The 19,184-nt window shown below is 40.9% G+C and overlaps 1 protein-coding gene across 1 annotated transcript in view; it reads left to right on the top strand.

Annotated features, from left to right (window-relative positions):
• Nucleotides 1–19,184, top strand: part of STXBP6 (syntaxin binding protein 6) — a 281,718-nt gene that overhangs the window by 56,839 nt on the left and 205,695 nt on the right. The window contains exon 2 of the mRNA XM_002718111.5: nucleotides 17,118–17,306. Within this exon, the coding sequence (XP_002718157.1) occupies nucleotides 17,153–17,306 (154 nt within the window). The 5' untranslated portion in view covers nucleotides 17,118–17,152. The remainder of the gene's footprint in view (nucleotides 1–17,117; nucleotides 17,307–19,184) is intronic.

The following is a 19,184-nucleotide window of genomic DNA, read 5'->3' on the forward strand; positions in this document are numbered from 1 at the left end:
GGTATTAGCTCTGTTTTCTTTCAGAATCTGATTGGCCCAGCTTATTTCTCCAAGCAAGGCCATACAGCAGCTAGTGGTTTGAGGGCCCTCCCCCTGTTCTATTCAGCAGGGAGTGTTAAGGCATCCTCATGTGGTTCATAAAATCAAGAATTGGGCAGCTTCTCTCAGAAGCACAAAGGGAGAAGCGGGGCATCCTGAGGTGTGATCCTTCCCTGACTGGCCCAGAATTCATTTCATACTCCTAGCTCCAAAGATACTTTATTCTGATAAAACCTGGTACTCATAGGAAAAAACACACATCCGCTTATCCATACTAAAGTCTCAGTCATCGGCTGCATTGAGAAGTAGCCATAGGACCACTTAAAAAGCATCATCTCAATCGGAATCTACAATTTCCAGTGATATCCAGTTTTCAGTTGGCCCACCCAGCACTCATGGACTAAATGGTAGACATAACCACCATACATGCCACATGTACAACTGTGAAGGCTCGACGCTCATTCAAGAAAGGAGAGAAGACGTCCCTACCTCTCAGTGTAACTGTGAGAAAGACACGTCATTAATTGGTCACTGGCTCAACATATGCTCTGCCTGATACAAGAGAGCCCACATCTGGTGCAGCCTCCTTGTTGACAATCTGAGGCCAGTTGTTTGGAAACAGTTAAGGTTTATCTCAGGAGCGGTGACTTCCAGGCCCTTAGCTTGTTGTTTTGTGCACTATGAACTTAGCTCCCTGATCTGTAAACAGCTACTTAGAGTCAGTGTCTGTAGAGTGTTCATTGGCCTGGATCTTTAAAAAATACCACAGAATCTTCTCTTTTCTTCTGTTTTTCTTCTCTGTGCCTTCCTTATTAAAGTCTGGTTGTGGAAGTGAGGGTTTATTGTTTTTTAATGAGTTCTTCGATAGTTAATGACATGACATAGAATAGAAATTTCAGCTCAGATGTGCATCAAGTTAGATTTTTTTTTTCTGCAATTTTTTTCCTTTGACCCCTGTTAACAAAGCATCCTAATTTTATAGTAGATATAGTATGTATCTATGGGAATTAGATTCTGCAATCCAGCTTGTTTATTTCTGAGCATTATTTCTCAGTTAATTTCCATGTGATTTCTAAGTTAATTGCATAGGGGAAAAATTTAAAAAAGTAGTTTCCTGCTCTGTATTGACATGCCTTTTTCATTTGCATGTAATCATTTGTTTTTTCTCTCACTAACTACAGTGAACTATCTTTATATTTACACACTATTCAAAAGTATGAATGGTAGAATTAGAATAGTGGAAATGAGCGTAGTCATTTCATAAATAACTCAACAGCCAATAATGCATGCAAGTCACCAATCAATATCAAGTAACTTCAAACTAATTAAGGCATTGCTATTTTCTTTTTTAAAATGTTATTCATTGAATTTTATTTGTTTTAATGGATTTTTCTTAATTTGACTAATAAAATATCCTGATATCCAACCCTACTCACTTTCTTCAGGGCTTCCCAACCGTAACTGGGTTGAGTTGGGCTTACCACAGAGAAAAACATTTAATCAACACTGATAGAAGTATATAGAACGATAGTCTGGTATTTTTAAGAATACCAATCGAGTTGATGAGCATTTTTTTATGATTTATTTATTTGTTCAGAGAGAGAGAGAGAATTGATCTTGCATCTACTTGATTACTCCCTAGAGGGCTACAATGGCCAGAGCTGGTTCAGGCCAAAACTAGGAGCCTGGAACTCCTCCATGGTCTCCCACATGGATGGCATGGGCGCAAGCACTTGGGCCACCTTCTGCTGCTTTCCCAGGTGTATTAGCAGTGATCTAGATCCAAAATGGGGCAGCTGGGACTTGAACCTGGTGCTCATATGGGATGCTGCGTTGCAGGTGGCATCCCCCTGTGCCACAATGCTAGCCCTTTGATGAGCATTCTTGAATATACATTTTTGCCCATTTGGTTGATGGATTTTTCCTTTAGAGAAATTCATGGGAATAGAATTGTTGTTGCAATTGTTGTACCTATTTTCAGAGATTTTGATAAATATAGTGGAAGTTCCCAGGGGAAAAAATTTGTACCAGTTGCCTACATATGAAGCTGCTAGCATCTCGCCACGGTCACCCCTCCGTCGGACACACCTATCACCATCTTGTTTCTGCACTGCTTCCTTGGTGGCAGTTTGTTGGAGCAGTTGGCATGTTGGTGAGGGAGAGAATATAAGCATTTGTACAACTTGTAGGATGACTGTGTGATAGAATATTTGCCTTGATTTTTGCTTATCTGGTGTTCCTGGTTCATTTCCTCTAAATTGCTGGTATGATTTCTTGATATTTGTTTTATTCTTCCATTGGACAGTATTGTAAGTACTTTTTTTTGTAAACTGTGAATATATTTGTTCTCAAATATGTCAGTTAGTGTCCACACCAGGTACTGGCACCTTCAGTAACCAGACAGAAATCGGTCACTGAAGAGGCCAGGTATTAGAAAAACAGAGCAGCTTGGAGGATGATGGTAAACTCACTTTGAACAATGAGAGCAAGGAGTGTGGGGACTAGTGAATTTGAGATTAGAGATTGTGGTGGGTGCAAATTACCAGGTTCTCCCAATTTTCAAGAAAATCCTGAAATCTATTTCACATAAAACATATATCTTTTAAAATGTGTACAAGCCAGGAAAACATGGTTTTGTGAAACTGTTCATTTGTGACCCCAGTTGTGTCCCCTCCCACTTCAGTAACCTCTCTATACAGTTTTTAAAGTACTTTTTCTTCCATATCATCCCTAGCATGAAACTTGGTACCAAATGGACACTTGCCAGAATTCTTATTTCTCTCAGACACCTTTTTCCTGTGGCCACTTCCCCATGACCGTTCGTTTCTGCTTGCTGTTCTGAGTGTGAAGGTTCAGTATCGAAGTGGCTCCCTGCAGAGCGTTCTCCACATTCCACCTTAGACCAGGGTCTGTTTGTCTCAGCTGAAGCAGCTCCGGGCACACCCATTGTGTGGGTCCCTGGTGGAAACAGAGGCCAGAACAGGCATATATTCTAGGTCACAGAGCTAACAGCTTCTAAAAGCATTCCCTATGACTTCCCATTGAAGAGGCTCTACCTGGATAATCCATGCAGGCAGACCTAATTAAATTCTTTAATTACATTTTGAGGATAGGCTTAGTGGAGTATCTTCTGATCACCAGCCTCTGAAGGATTAAGCCATCCCTGCCTCTTCTGTTGCTATGGAGCAGCAACTTCAGATTCTTAATTTAGTGGAGTCAGTTGCCTGTTTTCCTTATCTTTCTCCTTTACTAGACAACTGTTTCCTTGACTATGTGTAATTTGTCTGGGATCTTCAACTCTCACATGTAGCACAAATCACAGTAATTGCTCAGTTAGTGAGGAGGGATAGTTCCTATCCTGTCCCTAGTTGAAACTGACTTAATAAAGAGCAGTATGAGCTAGGCATGGAAATATACATCAAGGCCAGATGAATGTCTTCTAGGAAGGCAGGGAGCGCTGGGCTCCACATTATTTGATTTCTCTGTCTGCTGGTTAGTGGTGAGTGAGAGTGACTATTATTCTTTATCCCTTTGCCTAGTTGCAGAACCCACAGGACCTGTCTATTGATTTCTTCCCAATGGCTGCATTGATTTGTTAACCTGTTGATTGTTCTTCTTCCCTACTCCAGTATGGACTCAAGAGGGGACTGGACTTTGTTGATCCTCAATGTCTAGGACTGTGCCACCATGTTAAATAAGGATATGTCTGAGGCCAGCTTTGCTCTTGTTTTTTTTTTTTTTTTTTTTTTTTTCCTTCCTGTTTCTTCTTTTTCCTTTTTCTTTTAAGGTCTATACCACTGTGTATCTGCCATGGGTAGCGATGTTCATTCGCAGCTGAGGTAGACTTCAGTTGGCTTCTGTCATCATTTTCTGGCTAGGCTGTTAATTCCATATGGTGAAGCAGAGGGGAACAGTGGAAATAGGACAGAATTGCAGGACGAAGACTCAACCCTTCTCTTGCTCGTAGGAGACAATTACACCTCACTACCTCCTGCATAAGTTTGGAAGGGGAAACAGGGTGCCTTTTGAGGAAAGATTTTGTGAAGTACACTGTGGTGAATATACTTTTGCAAATGTAAGCTGACATGCTTGTCTTTCTTTAGGGGGCAGGGCACCCCAGTTGGGAGCAGTCAGACCTGGGAGCTGATTTCCAAAGCTGCTTTCTTCTTCCTTTACAACAGTAGTTTAAAGTGGGTGGCGTTGTCCCATTTTGAAGATGAAGATAAAAGTTTCAGAACTATGTAATTTTCTTCAAGTATTATTCACCAAGTGAAGGCAACAAACAAGCTCAGATCCAGATCTTCTGATAACCAACGTAGACTTCTTTCCACCATTCGACATCTGTCAGGTTGGGGCAGGGGAGAAGTGACCACCATGTCTTGAGCACTTGCCCCAGCTTCTGGATCCAGATCCTGATCACATGAACTTGAATGTCTTTATAATTCGTACTGTTATACTTGCAGTAGTGTTTACTGAGTTTCTGCTAGGGCAGTATTTAGTTGATGTACTCTTTTTTCTTTAGTATCAAACACAGTACAACAGTTAATTCAGAAGTTACTTATTTTCTGAAATATGCTGATTAAAAAGAAGTTGACACTGAATGACAGAAGAGCTGATTGAATGGGACAGAGCCAGTCTTTGCATATGGACCTTGCATCTGACCTGGATTTGTAGGTTATTCTGTGACACCCCAAGACATAAGATAGAGATGCCCACCTCCCCACCCATCCCATGCACGTGGAGATTTCACCACCATTGGATGCCGCATCCTGCCCAGAGCACTCTCGTTTGTTGCTTCTGGGGAGTCTCAAGTGAACCTACAAAGACTCTTCAGTTACCCAGTAGGACCTTGTGCAGCTGCATGTGGAAATCAGGATAAATCTGGCACTTCTGGGAGCACTTTAATAAAGCACTGATTACAGATTGCAGACACCTGGTGTTGTTTTTGTACTGAGGCTGAAGGGTGCAATACTGAAGACCAGAACGGAGCTTGACGGATTCCTATTTTCCTACCCTATTGTTTTCCAATGTCTGGAATAAGTACTGAGAAACTCTTACGATGTCTGATCCAGGCCGTGACATGGTTAGTTTGTGCTTTCAAAAGACTATTAATGTCAGAATGTTAATTCCCGGCTGACAGTGGGCATGTCGCTTCACTGAGGAGTGTTCTGCCAGGTCTCAGAGCACTAAGTGTAGAAGAGCTTCTGTAAGTTGGAGTCCGCACAGAGGCCTGTGGGTTGGGACTTGGCCAAAGTTATTCTGTACTTCTTGGAATACCCCAGGCTATTCCGCTTGGGCAACCCATCATTGCTTTTGGCTTTGACAGCCAAATGAGAAAACATAAGCTGTGAAAATTCAAGGGGGAAAAGGTAATAACCAAAAGTCAAGAAGTAAAAATCTATGGGCTAGAGGTATTCTATTTCAGCACTTAATTCCAAACCAATTCCCAGGGAAAAGAATGAATCTAAGAAGCGTCCCCCACTGTGATTGATCATGTTTCCCCTTTTTTCTTCCTGCTTTCCCAACATACCACCAGTTCTTGCCTTCCACAAACTGGAGACTGCTGTAATCAACTTCATGCTCCTCTAACTTTTTAAAAGATTTATTTATTTTTTATTTGAAAGGCAAAGTGACAAAGAGATCTCCCATCCACTGGTTTACTCCTCAAATGGCCTCAATGGCTGGAGCTGACCATAGTCAGAAGGCAAGAGCTTATTCCGGGTCTCCCATGTGAATGGCGGGGCCCAAGCACTTGTGCCATCTTCCACTGCCTTCACAGGCGCATTGGCAGGGAGCTAGATCAGAAGTGAAGCAGCAGGGAATCGAACCAGATCCCATATGCAATGCTGGCGCTGTTTAGGCATCAGCTTGACCCACTACACAACAGTGTCAGCCCCAAAGCTTCTATAATTTTATTTGAAAGAGTATTACAGTATAGTGGAGAGCAATGTCTAACCCTGATCTTGACTTTGTTTCTCTTTAATTGTATGGCTTTGATATTATCCTCTGGACACCAGTTTCTTTATCAGTTAAGTGAGAGAATTGGATGAGATAGACAATCACAAGAACTCCTCTGGCTATTATAATTTTAAGCTTCAGGATGTCAAAATTTTTCCCTGTTCATTCTTTCCAACGTAGGTGAAATTTTCTGGTGGGTAGGGCCCAAGAAAGGTGTCAAGGAATGGTTGGTTGTTGGCTGGTTCATTGTTGAAGGTCCTGCTGAGATCCTTCTCAGTAAAGTGAAATGGATGAAATTCATTTTGCAGAGCCTCTTAAATTGGTGAAGTTTGGGGCTTTGCTGCTAGGGCAGCCAAGGTTACTTGAAGCAATGGCAGCACCAGATAGAAAGCACAGAAAGAATGGGAGGGGAGAGTAAACAGGAGACCCAAGCTGTGTTTTGAAATTTCAGAAGTAGGTAATAGAAGCAAAGGAAGTGAAGGAGTTTCCCTTGAGAATGGGCAGCAGTCTTAGTGACTTTCGTATTTAAGCCTTTTCCTTGTTGTTAGATAGCCTACAAGATTCGTAAAACTGCCTCAGGGCATCCATCCAAGATCTTCTTGGGAGTCGACTCCCCTTGCAGACTACTGGTCTAGAAAGGAGAGTGGGGAACAGCTGCGACGAGGTGGGCATGGTCCTGTTTCTGGGGGACAAAGATACATCATAGAATCTCTCTGCGAGCGTTTTGTCAACTACACAGTTTTATTTGTGGAATCAAAGCAAGTCCTATCTTAACGAGACTGTGTGATCCTTTTTGCCAACTAAACAGCATGATGTGCACAACTGAGATGAACAGATATCCCAAAAGAGTGAGTTCAGAGGAGAGCCTGCTGGGCAGGGCTGATAACAGTATCTCATCAACCAGAAAGCTCATCTGATCAGAGACAAGACAGTGAAGCGGTTGAATTTGCCCTGATGTACTTGGAATGCATTCCTGCCACACCTTGTCCTGCCTTTCTCATTTCCGTGCTATGAGACAGAAAGGAAAAGCAGACTTGCTTTAGCAGTCCTGCTTGCTAGGATGACAACCCTGCTGTGCCCTTGAAAAGCTCTGCCATCCAGCACAGCTTACTTAGCTGCTCTGAGCTTTGGTTTCCTCATCTGTGAAATGGAATCTCTCTCCCCAGAGTGCCAACATATTAATAAGGATTTTTGAATACTGAAGTTCCGTATCTAAGTGGATGCCTCTCTCGTGTCAGATTGTGAGGAGGCTGACAGGAGAAAGTGCATGTAGAACCTGGGAGGGAGACTTTCCACCTCCAGTTTCTCTCTCTCTCTCTCTCTCTCTCTCTCTCTGTCTCTGTCTCTCTCTCTCTTTTTTTTTTTTTTCCAGCCAGAGTAGACAGTGACAGAGAGACACAGAGAAAGGTCTTCCTTTTCTGTTGCTTCACCCCGCAATGGCTGCTGCGGCTGGCGCACCGCGCTGATCCGATGGCAGGAGCCAGGTGCTTCTCCTGGTCTCCCATGGGGTGCAGGGCCCAAGCACTTGGGCCATCCTCCACTGCACTCCTGGGCCACAGCAAAGAGCTGGCCTGGAAGAGGGGCAACCAGGACAGAACTGGCGCCCCGACCGGGGCTAGAACCCGGAGTGCTGGCGCCGCAGGCAGAGGATTAGCCTAGTGAGCCACGGTGCCAGCCCCTCCATTCAGTTTATACTGCACAGGCATAAATTCATGAGCCTGACATTGGATAGAACAATTAAAATTGAAATTGCAGCCCTTGGCCAGATCAGAAGTGTTAATGAATCTTATTGGAAATTACATTTGTGAAGTCGAAGCATTGAAGGGCACAGTGCCTTGCCTTTTAAACTGACAACCTAAGTTCAAGTAAAAGGGGCCCGGAAATGCTACATTTCTTCTGTAAAAGATTTCCTGTCAGAGTGTAACACTCTCTGATGACATTTCAAATACAGAAAAATCATCGAAGTTCTTCCAAAAAGTTGTAAAGTGGTGATATTCCCCAGTTGAGGCGTTCAAGTAGGAAATACTGTTTTACAGTTGACATGACATTTAGAGAATATTTAAAAGAAATTTTGCTCAGATTTTTTAAAATTTTAGAAAACGAGCTTATATTTTCTGTATTTTAGGTTTTTATATGTTTCCCATGCTTTAAGAATGGAAGTTCTCTTTAAAGGCTCTGGATCTTTTTAGTGTTATAATCTGGTCTGTTGTAAATTATAATTAGCATAACCAAAAAAAAATTAAAATTTACCTAAGATTTGAGGTAACAAATAGCTGCTATATATAAAAGTCTACCTTCATGCTCACTGGAGAGTACATTTATTTGTTTCTTTATTTTTAATAGTTGATATATATATTTTTAAAAATCTATTACTTGTAATAACTCAAGCTCTCCTTTAAGGTGAAAATGCCTGAAGTGGTACCTAAGCCTTCTGCTTTCTCCCAAGCATGGGGTTAGTTCTGCCTGTTTGTCCACACAAGTAAAAGAAACACACCAATTTAGCAAGTAGTACTGAACCTAGCAAATAATTAAAATGTTTATTTTATTGTGAAGTTAATCTTTGTGTAGTGTTTGCCTGTATTTGGATGTGATTGGACTAGATTTGGCTATTGCCACTGCTGTCAGCTGTGAGCGATGCTTTTCGGACAACACGTTGTCTTCTTGGTTTGCTAGCCAGCTCTTGGACACCACAGTGGCTGGCTGCTCCGTGGAAATAGTGTGGCCAAAAATTGGAGCTCTTTTTAGATTGTTTTCTCTTACTATCCTTTGTTTTTCCTTTTCCTTCATGTGGTTAAATTAAATGTTATGCCTGTGTCATGTTTTGGGTTGGTAATCCTGTAATAATCCAATGAGTGCCGTCCGGCTTGGTCTTCTTTCTGTCTGTGACTGTAGAATGAGCACACGAGTGCCAGTTTAACTGGTCTTTGGAATTAAATCTGTGAAAGTGGAGGTTCTGTTATAGAATCCCTGGGGATGAGCAGTCCTTAAGAAATCTTCATCTTCTTTGATGAACCCTCCATATCTCATGTATCTTGGTGGTAGTGGTTTTTTTTTTTTCTTTTTTGGGCTTTGTTCTATCATTTCTTCAAATGTAGTGATTGATGAGAACGTTAAAAAGTACATCCACAATGTAAATAAACTTGTGTAAACACAATTCTGTGGTCTGGATGTAGAACAAGGTTTGTTCTTTGGATGTTAAGCTTACAAGAATGTGCTTAACAAATATATAAACAAGGAAAGGGGATGAAAATAGTCTAGCTTTATAATTGAAGCAGACATGAGTCACTGGCTCAGAGAATCCTGTGAACATAATGTCTCCTACACAGCAAGAGTTAGTACATACAGGGAATAAAAGGCTAACCAAGTTTTGTAGGATCTGGAAGCCTAGAGGTAGAAAACAAAGTCTTCTTTTCCTTCCTTAAAGAGTTAAGCAGGTTTTGTTCTGCTGCAGAGTTGCGTGTGTGAGAGGGGCAAACATAAGCTCACATGTTCATCAGGCCACAGGCTTGGCATGAGCTGCAATTGCTCAGAGCAAAGATGCCATTTTCTTCTCACAAAAGTGTCTTCCAGGCCTTGTAATTATTCATTCACAGGGTTCGCTCTTCTTTCTTACGACTCTGTGAGGATGGGAATTCCTTTGAGGTTTTCAACACTGTGCTTATACCAAGATCTCAATAAAGTGCATTTTAATATGTTTTCCAGATTTGGGGGAAAGAGTATACCTTAAAACAGAAATGTTGGCCGGCGCCACAGCTCACTAGGCTAATCCTCTGCCTGCGGCGCCGGCACACCGGGTTCTAGTCCTGGTTGGGGTGCCGGATTCTGTCCCAGTTGCTCCTCTTCCAGTCCAGCTCTCTGCTGTGGCCCGGGAGTGCAGTGGAGGATGGCCCAAGTGCTTGGGCCCTGCACCCGCATGGGAGACCAGGAGGAAGCACCTGGCTCCTGGCTTCGGACTGGCGCAGCGTGCCGGCTGTGGCACGCTGGGGGTGAACCAACGGTAGGAAGACCTTTCTCTCTGTCTCTCTCACTGTCTAACTCTGCCTGTCAAAAAACGAACAAACAAACAAACAGAAATGTCTGAATGAATGCTCTAGATAATTTATAATGGAGTAAGGATACTGTCCTGTAGAATCTCTGGCCTATTTTCTTTCTTTCCAAGCAGAAATAATCATATTAACATTTTGGCAAGCTTGTTTCTGGATGTCCTTTTATGTATATAAATACACACATACAACTGTGCATTCATGAATTCATTTTCCATTTTGTAACCCCTTTGTTTTCACTTTATTATTTTGTGGTCATTTTTCCAAATCAGTACCCATAGGTCTGTGCCACAGTTTTAATATGAAGCACAATACTGTGTTGAATGGATGGTCTATGTTCTGTTTAATGAATGAAGACTGAAGGACATTTAGTTTGTTATACTGTCATGCTCTTAAAATTGAACATGAGGCAAACATGCATCTATAACAGCCACACACATGGATGCTGCTCGCACCATTCTCTGGTTCAAAGGGTTCCAACTCAATTATGAATCTTTGGAAGAGACAAATACAATATCACAAACCTTAGAAGTGGGTAAAAATGGCATTGTTTGTGTTTCATAAGAGCGCTTTTTAAATATCCTAATTTATAGTCTTGAAGCAAAGTGTGGAAGATGTATTTAGTGTTTATCTTGAATGTACATTTGGGATTGAACGTAGAAATACTTTGTAAATCACAAAGTGCTACAAAAAATTCACTGTTTCGTTACTAGGGCTTTACAGAAAATTGGTCATGTAATCTTTATGGAATTAAAACATTCTTTTGTTTATTTATTTGAAAGAGAGAGATCCCACTCATTGATTCACTCCCCAAATGCCCACAGCAGCCACAGCTGGACCAGGCCAAAGCCAGGAACTGAGAACACTATCCAGGTCTCCCACATGCGTGATGGGGGCCAAGCTACTTGACCCTTCACTTCCTGTATCCCAGGGTACACATTAGAAAATAAGAAGCTGGAATCAGGAGTAAAACTAGGACTCAAATCCAGGTACTCCATGCTGGGATCCTGGCATCCTAATAGGTATCTTAATTCCTTGGCTAAATACTTGTCCCTTATTATACTTTTAAACTTTGAATGCTATCACCAGAGTATTTGTTAATTCATATTTGACTCCCCTTTTAGATTATATTTGTAAGAATTATTAGTTAAAAGTAATAATTGAACTTCATGGAAAAATTTATTGATGAGCGGAAGTTTCTGTCTCATTTATTGTTTATCCACATGCTACTTGCCATGGAGAAACTAAAATTTTCAACTTGAGAACGCATTGTCAAAGAGTTAGCTTTGTTTAAGTCAAAATTTTGTATATTTAAAATTATTAACCTTTAGTTAAGTAAACTTTTATAAAGAGATTAAATTGACCTCAAATTATCTCACTGGTCTTAATATATGGAATCGGAAAAAACAAAATTGACTTTCTTTGCATAATAGTATGTTTTCTAACAGGTGAAGTTTTTAGAGAAGAATTAACACTTTAAGATTATTTTTAGGTTTAATGATTATGTAGTAACATCTGACTTGTAACATTTAGTATTTATAGGAAGTAATTTAACATTTCTCTACTGTGCTTTCATCCTTTACAACATGGAATGTTTCCTTGTCAAGATAATTGCATTTCTTTGTCAAGACCTGAGGTACAGAGAAGCAACAATTAAATGTGATCAAGTTGCAATCATGTTCTTCCTTTAGAATGTGCACTGGGCAATGTTGAGGGTTGATTGTGGTGAAGATAGAGTAGCACTGAAGTCCTTTAAGAGGAGAACTCATCAGAACCATTTAGGCCGGAGACAGTAGAGACCCAAACCAAGGCAGAAGAAGTGAGAATGAAAAAAACTTGGGGAGTCCAGAAATATTAAATGAATTCCACAGGACTTGACTGGCTAGTCATTATGGAGGGGGTGGTGGAGGATTTCAGGAGGAAGGAGTTTGCCTAGGTTAACTCTAGGTGGAAATCCTTGGTCTATAGCTAGACAGAGCTTCCTTCCTAGTTTAAAGCTAGAAGGGCAGTCTGATCTAATATCTCATGGTTACATCAACCTTGCTCTTAACTCTGAGGACTCCGAGCATGTTGAGTGTATTTGCCTCAGTGTTGAGTCACGTTAACCAGATTATGAGCTGAAATTTAAGACCAGGGGTTCTAGTTACTCACTTATGATAGGAGAACTATAACTGTCACACCCTCCAGAGTAACTGAGTTGGCATGGCTAAGGCCGAGACATAACCAGAACGTTGCGTATTAAACATGGGACCAGAACATAGTTCTTAATGAGCTAAGATAAATAAAATATCTAAGAGTGTTAAGTTAACCAGATGGCATCATTGTCTTATTAGAAGAGGCTCTTTCTTCTCAGATGAGAAATACTTAAGGTCTTTAGGTAAAGTCATCCTAGAATCTTCAACTTGGTGAAGAATGCCTTGTCAGTGGCAGTTTTGAATTTGTTGGACTCTCTCTGGTCTCCAGATCACAAAGGACAAACATCAGTTCTACCACTTGAAACCAAAGAGTTAGTGTTTGTATTAATCAGTTTTTCATCACTATAATGAAGTAGTTGAGGAGAGCTAACTTTCTAAGGAAAGAAGTTTATCTGTGGCTCACGGTTTTGGAGGTTTACAGTCTAAGATTGGGCAGGTCCCTTTGTTCTGGCATCTGGTGAAAGCATTCTGCTGGCAGACTTCCAGACAGGCAAAGAGCATGGCAAGAGACTGGCATACGTACTGTTGATGTCTAGGTCTCTTTCAGAGCCCCCAAATTTAATCATGGGGACTCTTCCTAACAAACCAATCCAATCACCTCCCAAAGGCCCCAGCTCCTAATACCTTAATGAGATTAAGCTTCCATGCTCTAAATACCATTAAAATAAGACATTAGGGACCAAGTCTTTAACACATGAGCCACTGGAGAATATTCAGTACTCAAACTAATATAAAAACCAGAGTAATGCAGGAGTACAAACATCTTACCCCTGTACCCCTTTATTCCATCTGCATGAATCTTGAGGGCATTTGATTGCAACTCCGACCCTAAAGGATGATCTTATTTCTGGTTACTTGAGTGGTGGAGGTCTACCTCACTACAGTAGCTATGTACTGCCAAAAAGGAGATACATGGAGTAGAGGGTGTGAAGTAGAATAAGGTAGATGAAAAAGGCCATGAGGAAGACCAAAACCCACTGTGATTACTTTGTTCAACTAGACTTAAGACAACCAGCTGCTTTGACTTGCAGATCATAGTGTAGGTTGGTGGATGGGGGGAGGGGGGCGGGGAGAAGGCCCCCATGGGGGTGATGGAGCATGGAGTAACTAATGGTCATTGGTATACTATTGCTCTTCCATTCATTTTGCTTCCTTACAGTGGGTGTCTGCCCTGGGGTGCACTTCATTTACCAGCATTAAGACCCAAGACCTGATGAAGCTCCTTGCTTAAAACAAGAGAGAAAAAAATCCTTGCCTTGTCTTGTATTTTCTCTTGAAATGATTCTTCCCTTCCATTCCCATCACCACTTTTATGGTCCAGGCTTTAGTTCTGTAGGCTAAGTGCTTTTAAATTAAGTAGCAGGACAACTGCCTGACTGCATAGGAACCAGTTAGAGAGTTGTTTGAAATGCAGACCCCATGATTCTGATTGGGTGGCTATAAAGGTGGGGCCCAGGGATCTGCATTTTTTCAAAGCTCTACATGCTGCATTCAGAGGTATAACCGTATTTGGGGTATTTTTGTGGAGATAACCCTTACAAGTTATTGTTACAAAGCAACAGCAGTGCCCCTTGTATCCTCTGATACTTTCTTTTCCAATCCTCCCTGTTAGCATTATCAGGCTAACAATTACAACATACACACATGTGTGTGTGACATAAGCCTGTTAGTATCATTGCCCTGAACAAAAACTTCTGATAATCTTAGAATTTTCTGGTGAGAGTGAGAACTATAAATCCTTTGCCTTACAACAGTACAAAGCCTCCCACATGAGAGACCATCTATCTGACTGTCATGTAGAGAGTTTCAGACTTGTGGGTGAGAAAAATAAGGCTTTGGTAAATAAATCTGTTTTCACCTTTTTGAAATACTCTTACCCTCTGGACCAGATGACTATATTTAATTATCCATGCCCAAGAATTAATAACCTATATGCATTATTTCGCTTAATTCTTCAGTTACAGAAGGTAGGTGAAGATATCCCTATGCTGTAGTTAGTAAGCTGAGGGTCTGAAATTTCAAGAGATTGACCTAGAAGTCATATAGCTCTTATATGTTGTAGCTAAAATTTTAGTCTAGGTATGCTAGATTCCAGAACTTGCACTCAATGAAATTATTGATTTTATCTTCCTTATTTTTGCTTCTGTTTTCGACGACTGAGTTATCAGTATAAGCATTAAAAAATACAACAGGGGTCAACACTGTGGTGTAGCAGCACTGGTATTCCACATAGGCACCAGTTCAAGTCCTGGCTGCTCCAGCTCCAATCCAGCCCCTAGCTAATGTGCCTGGGAAGCATTGGAAGATGGTTCAAATACTTAAGTCCCTTGACCCACATGTGAGACTCAGATGAAGCTCCTGGCTCCTGGCTTTGGCCTAGCTCAGCCCTGGCCATTGCGGCCATTTGGGGAGTGAAAAAGCAGTTGGAAGACACTCTTTCACTCTCTCTCGCTCTCACTCTTTCTGCCTTGGCCTCTCCTTCTCTCTCTGACTTTCAAATAAATAAATAGATCTTTAAAAAATACAACAAAAAGGGTCATTTATGTTTCTCACTAATTTTCAAAAGAAGAACAGGATTTGGTGAAACATATCTCTCTCTATTCTTTCTCTTTTGTCCAACAATTTTTACCCAATAAAATTATAGCTGTTTCTCTTTTTAAAAAATTTGTGTTTCATTTATTTATTCATTTATTTCTTTTGAGAGAGAGAGAGAGAGAATCTTCCATCTGCTGGTCTATTCCTCAGATACAATACCACAACAACTTGGGCTGGGCCAGGCTGAAGCCAGAAACTCCATCCGGGCTCTCCCATTGTTGGCTAGTACTCAAGAGCTTATGCCATAATCTGGTTGGTATGCTTTAGCAGGAAGCTGGATTCAGGAGCACAGCCAAAACTTGAACCCAGGCACTCCAGTATGGAATACAGGAGTCTCAAGCAACATCTTTACTGCTGTGCTAAACACCTACCCCTTCATATTTCTCTTAACTACGGTTTTAGAAAATTTGAGTCCAAGATGAAAAAGCAGAAGCCATGCCAGTTGGGAAGGTGGGGTTGCAGAATGCCTGATGGGTTTGGGAATATGGCTTGCTCTCTCCATTGTTTATAAGGTTATTTGAAGCCATCATGCTACCATTGGCTTTCTTTTTCACATGTCCCCATAACATTAGAGATGAGAGGCCTTGGAGCTTGGAAAGAACCAGAATGTGTTTCAGACTTAAAAAAGAAAAGTTCCTGACAAATGATAGCATCTCCTATGGATGCTGGTTTATGTCCCAGGTGTTCCACTTCTATTCCAGCTCCCTGCTAATGGCTTGGGAAAGCAGGAGAAGATGGCCTAACTGCTTGGGCTCCTGCCACCCACATGGGAGACCTGGAAGAAACTCCTGGCTTCAGACCAGCCCAGCTCCAGCCATTGGAGTCATCTGGGGAGTGAACCAGCAGATGGAAGATCTCTCTCTCTCTCTCAATTTGTCTCTCTTTGTCTCCTCTCTCTCTGCAACTCTGACTTTCAAATAAATAAAAAGTTTTTAAACAATGTAGACAACTGTGCTGAAAGCATTTGTGATCTTGGTTTGGGAAGGATAATCTTGTGGACTTCCATAATTAATCATCTAGATTTAAGCAAAACCTTTGTTTTAATCAGTGGTCAATTCATGTAGGAGAGAGACTGTATCTTAAGTTTTGTATCTGTAGTACTGAGTATAAGGTGGCACACAGTGGGTGTTATCTAGCCACTTGGCCAGATAACCAGATAACACAGATAGCTTGTGTTATCTGGCACAGTTCTACAGCAGTCTGACCAATGCTCTAAGCTACTGTTTTTCATTTTTATGCAGGATCTTTGAATACCCTGTACAACTCTGTAACCAATTCTGATTTTTAGTTGCCTGAACAAACATTGGTTAGTGATTAAGATATGAACTATGACGAGGATGATGGAATGGAAAAAGTTTATTCATGTTGCTTTTGAGCTTTTTGACAAAAAAGGTTTAGTATTTAGATTTAGCCTCTAACATAATAGTTGCAAAAAAGCTGAATAAAGAAGATGACTAGGAAAGTACAACTTTTGGAAAACTAAATCTAACATGAGGACTATGTATGTGAAGTTTTAGCAGGGAATGATTGTGAGTCAGCAACATACTTCCTTATTTTCTTAATTGTTAGACGCCCACTGACAGTTATCTACCAGAGCATAACATAGGAACTGCCAACTGACATGTCCAAAATACTTGGCATTAGTCAGATCCCTCTTTAGAATTGTGTCCACTTTGACTAAAGGAAAATGTAGAGAATTTGGCAAGGGTCTAGGGCATGGAAACTAGATGCAGAGGAGCACTGGAAAGGCGGCCCCCTGGAAGAGGCTAGTATCTACGGATTTACCACTTAGCCTGATCAAACGCAGCTGAATGGTGATTACATTAATGGTCTTCTGCTGCATGTGTAGTTATTATGTAGAAGACTATAGTTAGACAGGGAATAGAATTAGGGACCCGGATTTTCATTAGCGTTTTTGAAGGGGCATATAAAGAACCTCTTGACTTAAAGGACTGCTGGACAGTGGAAGACTTCGGCACAGGAAGTGTGAAATTGTGTTCAGAGGGTGGGCACACCTTTGCCAGTTAGTGTGAGGAGCAGTTGGGGTAAAAGTGGACAGACTGTCTAGATGCTGTTTTGTGCTGCTCATCTCACACTGTGTTGACATTTTCAGGGAGTATATGAGTTTTCCCTCTTTGTATTTCTTAGACTTAGTACAAATATGAAGACCCCTCTTTTTGTTTCTATCATGCATTTCAAGCAAATAAGAGGCAAATAGGCTTGCTGCTTGTTATGTGAGTCCTGCCAATATTATGATTCCAACTTTCCTTTTCTTTTCCTTCTTTAGAAAATTTGCTGCGTGCCCTCCTCGCTTGCTCTACGATGAGTGCCAAATCTGCCATCAGCAAGGAAATTTTTGCACCTCTTGATGAAAGGATGCTGGGAGCTGTCCAAGTCAAGAGGAGGACAAAGAAAAAGATTCCGTTCTTGGCGACTGGGGGTCAAGGCGAATATTTAACTTACATCTGCCTGTCAGGTAATAAAAATTAGATATTCATGTTCCTAAGACAACTTCTGTTCTCAGTTAATTCTGAGTTATCCAGGAGGATTTTACTCCCAGGTGGTATAGACATCTGCTCTCCCACTCCTCTTTCTGTTTTTCTGTTGTCTTTCTCTGAATCTTATTTACTTGAGTGACCTCTATGTTGGCGGTCACGTTGTGTTGAAAAGCTAGTGAAGTCCAATTTTAATGTGTTGTTCAGTTAATTAAGAGTATTTGTAAAGGGTTTGATATGTTCATACTTTTTCTTTCATGAGAGCATTGACAGAGAGTGAACTCTCCTCTGGTATTTTGTTGGCTTAGAATAATTCCTGATATTAAGAAAATTGTCATTACTGGCAGCCTGAGCTTCACTGACTTTCTTTTTCTAGACACTTGTCAACCAATAATCAGTAATAGTTTGTCTTGAGGTAAATATTGGCACCTTATGGAAAGTGAGAAAGTAGATTTAGTTCCCAAATCTTTGCTTTGCCTGACAGCTGTTCCTTGTCAGGAAGAGGCGTCTGTTTTAGTAAGCGTAGAATTGTGTTAGATTATTATTTTTTTCCTCTTTCTGTTGTGATTGTAGGATATCTGTGGGATTTACTGTGGATTCAGACAAACTTTCCTGAGATAAAATTTGGATAAAGTTCTCATGGAGTTGTGGGTGATGCTAATCTGGATGCCTGGGGGCATTTGTAATATTTTGATAAAAGTTTCTTGTAATAGAGTGATGGAAGAATTAATCTTACCTCAATTCATCTTTGAAAAATAGCTTTAGCTGTGGCTTGGGAATAAAACTTCTATTGAAAGTATTTTTAGATTTTTAAAACATTAAGCCCATGATCATTTAGGTTTACCAGAATTTATTTCAAGGTAGAAATAATGTCTTATCAGAAAGAACATGTAAATTCTTAAGAATGTATCTTAAAATGAAACAATAGCATAATACTTTGATAAGAATGGTTTTTCAAAATAATGGTTAGAAAAAAGCTTTTACTTATATGAGTGTGAGAACTGACCTTGAAAAATTCATCTTTTTTGTCCCAAATATGCATTAGGTTAATAATTTGGTTATTGTTAGAAGACATTTCTATTTCTTTAATATGCTTAGCAGTGCCTAGCATATGGTAGGGGCTCAATTAATATCTAATGACCAAGTGAAAGAAAAAAGTAGCCTTTCTTAATATCTTCCAGTACTGGCCGGCGCCGCGGCTCACTAGGCTAATCTTCCACCTTGCAGTGCCAGCACACCGGGTTCTAGTCCCGGTCAGGGTGCCGGATTCTGTCCCGGTTGCCCCTCTTCCAGGCCAGCTCTCTGCTGTGGCCAGGGAGTGCAGTGGAGGATGGCCCAAGTGCTTGGGCCCTGCACCCCATGGGAGACCAGGAAAAGTACCTGGCTCCTGCCATTGGATCAGCGCGGTGCGCTGGCTGCGGCGGCCATTGGAAGGTGAACCAATGGCAAAGGAAGACCTTTCTCTCTGTCTCTCTCTCTCAGTGTCCACTCTGCCTGTCAAAAAAATTAAAAAAAAATTTAAAAAAATGAAAAAAAAATCTTCCAGTACTTTGTTAAAAATATTCAAATCTTAAAAATATTTTATATTTTTAAATTTAGATTCTAGAGTTTTACTTGCACCAGTGTCCTGGCTTCGGTTCACTGAGCTTTCTTGTAGACAGGTAGGTGGTAGAAAGGTGGGTGGTCCAGAAGCTCCCTGAGTTTTGCTTATTAGTACATACCTCAAATTGAAAGAGAACCGTTTTGCTAAGATGCTATTATCTGCCTTTTTCTGACCATGAAGTCTGTAAGAGTGACACAGAGCCTGTAACAACATCATTTCAGTGAAATAGCCTAACCTTTCCCCCTGCCATGGGAGA

Source organism: Oryctolagus cuniculus, chromosome 12 (assembly GCF_964237555.1).
Source record: "Oryctolagus cuniculus chromosome 12, mOryCun1.1, whole genome shotgun sequence".
Classification (NCBI taxonomy): domain Eukaryota; kingdom Metazoa; phylum Chordata; class Mammalia; order Lagomorpha; family Leporidae; genus Oryctolagus; species Oryctolagus cuniculus.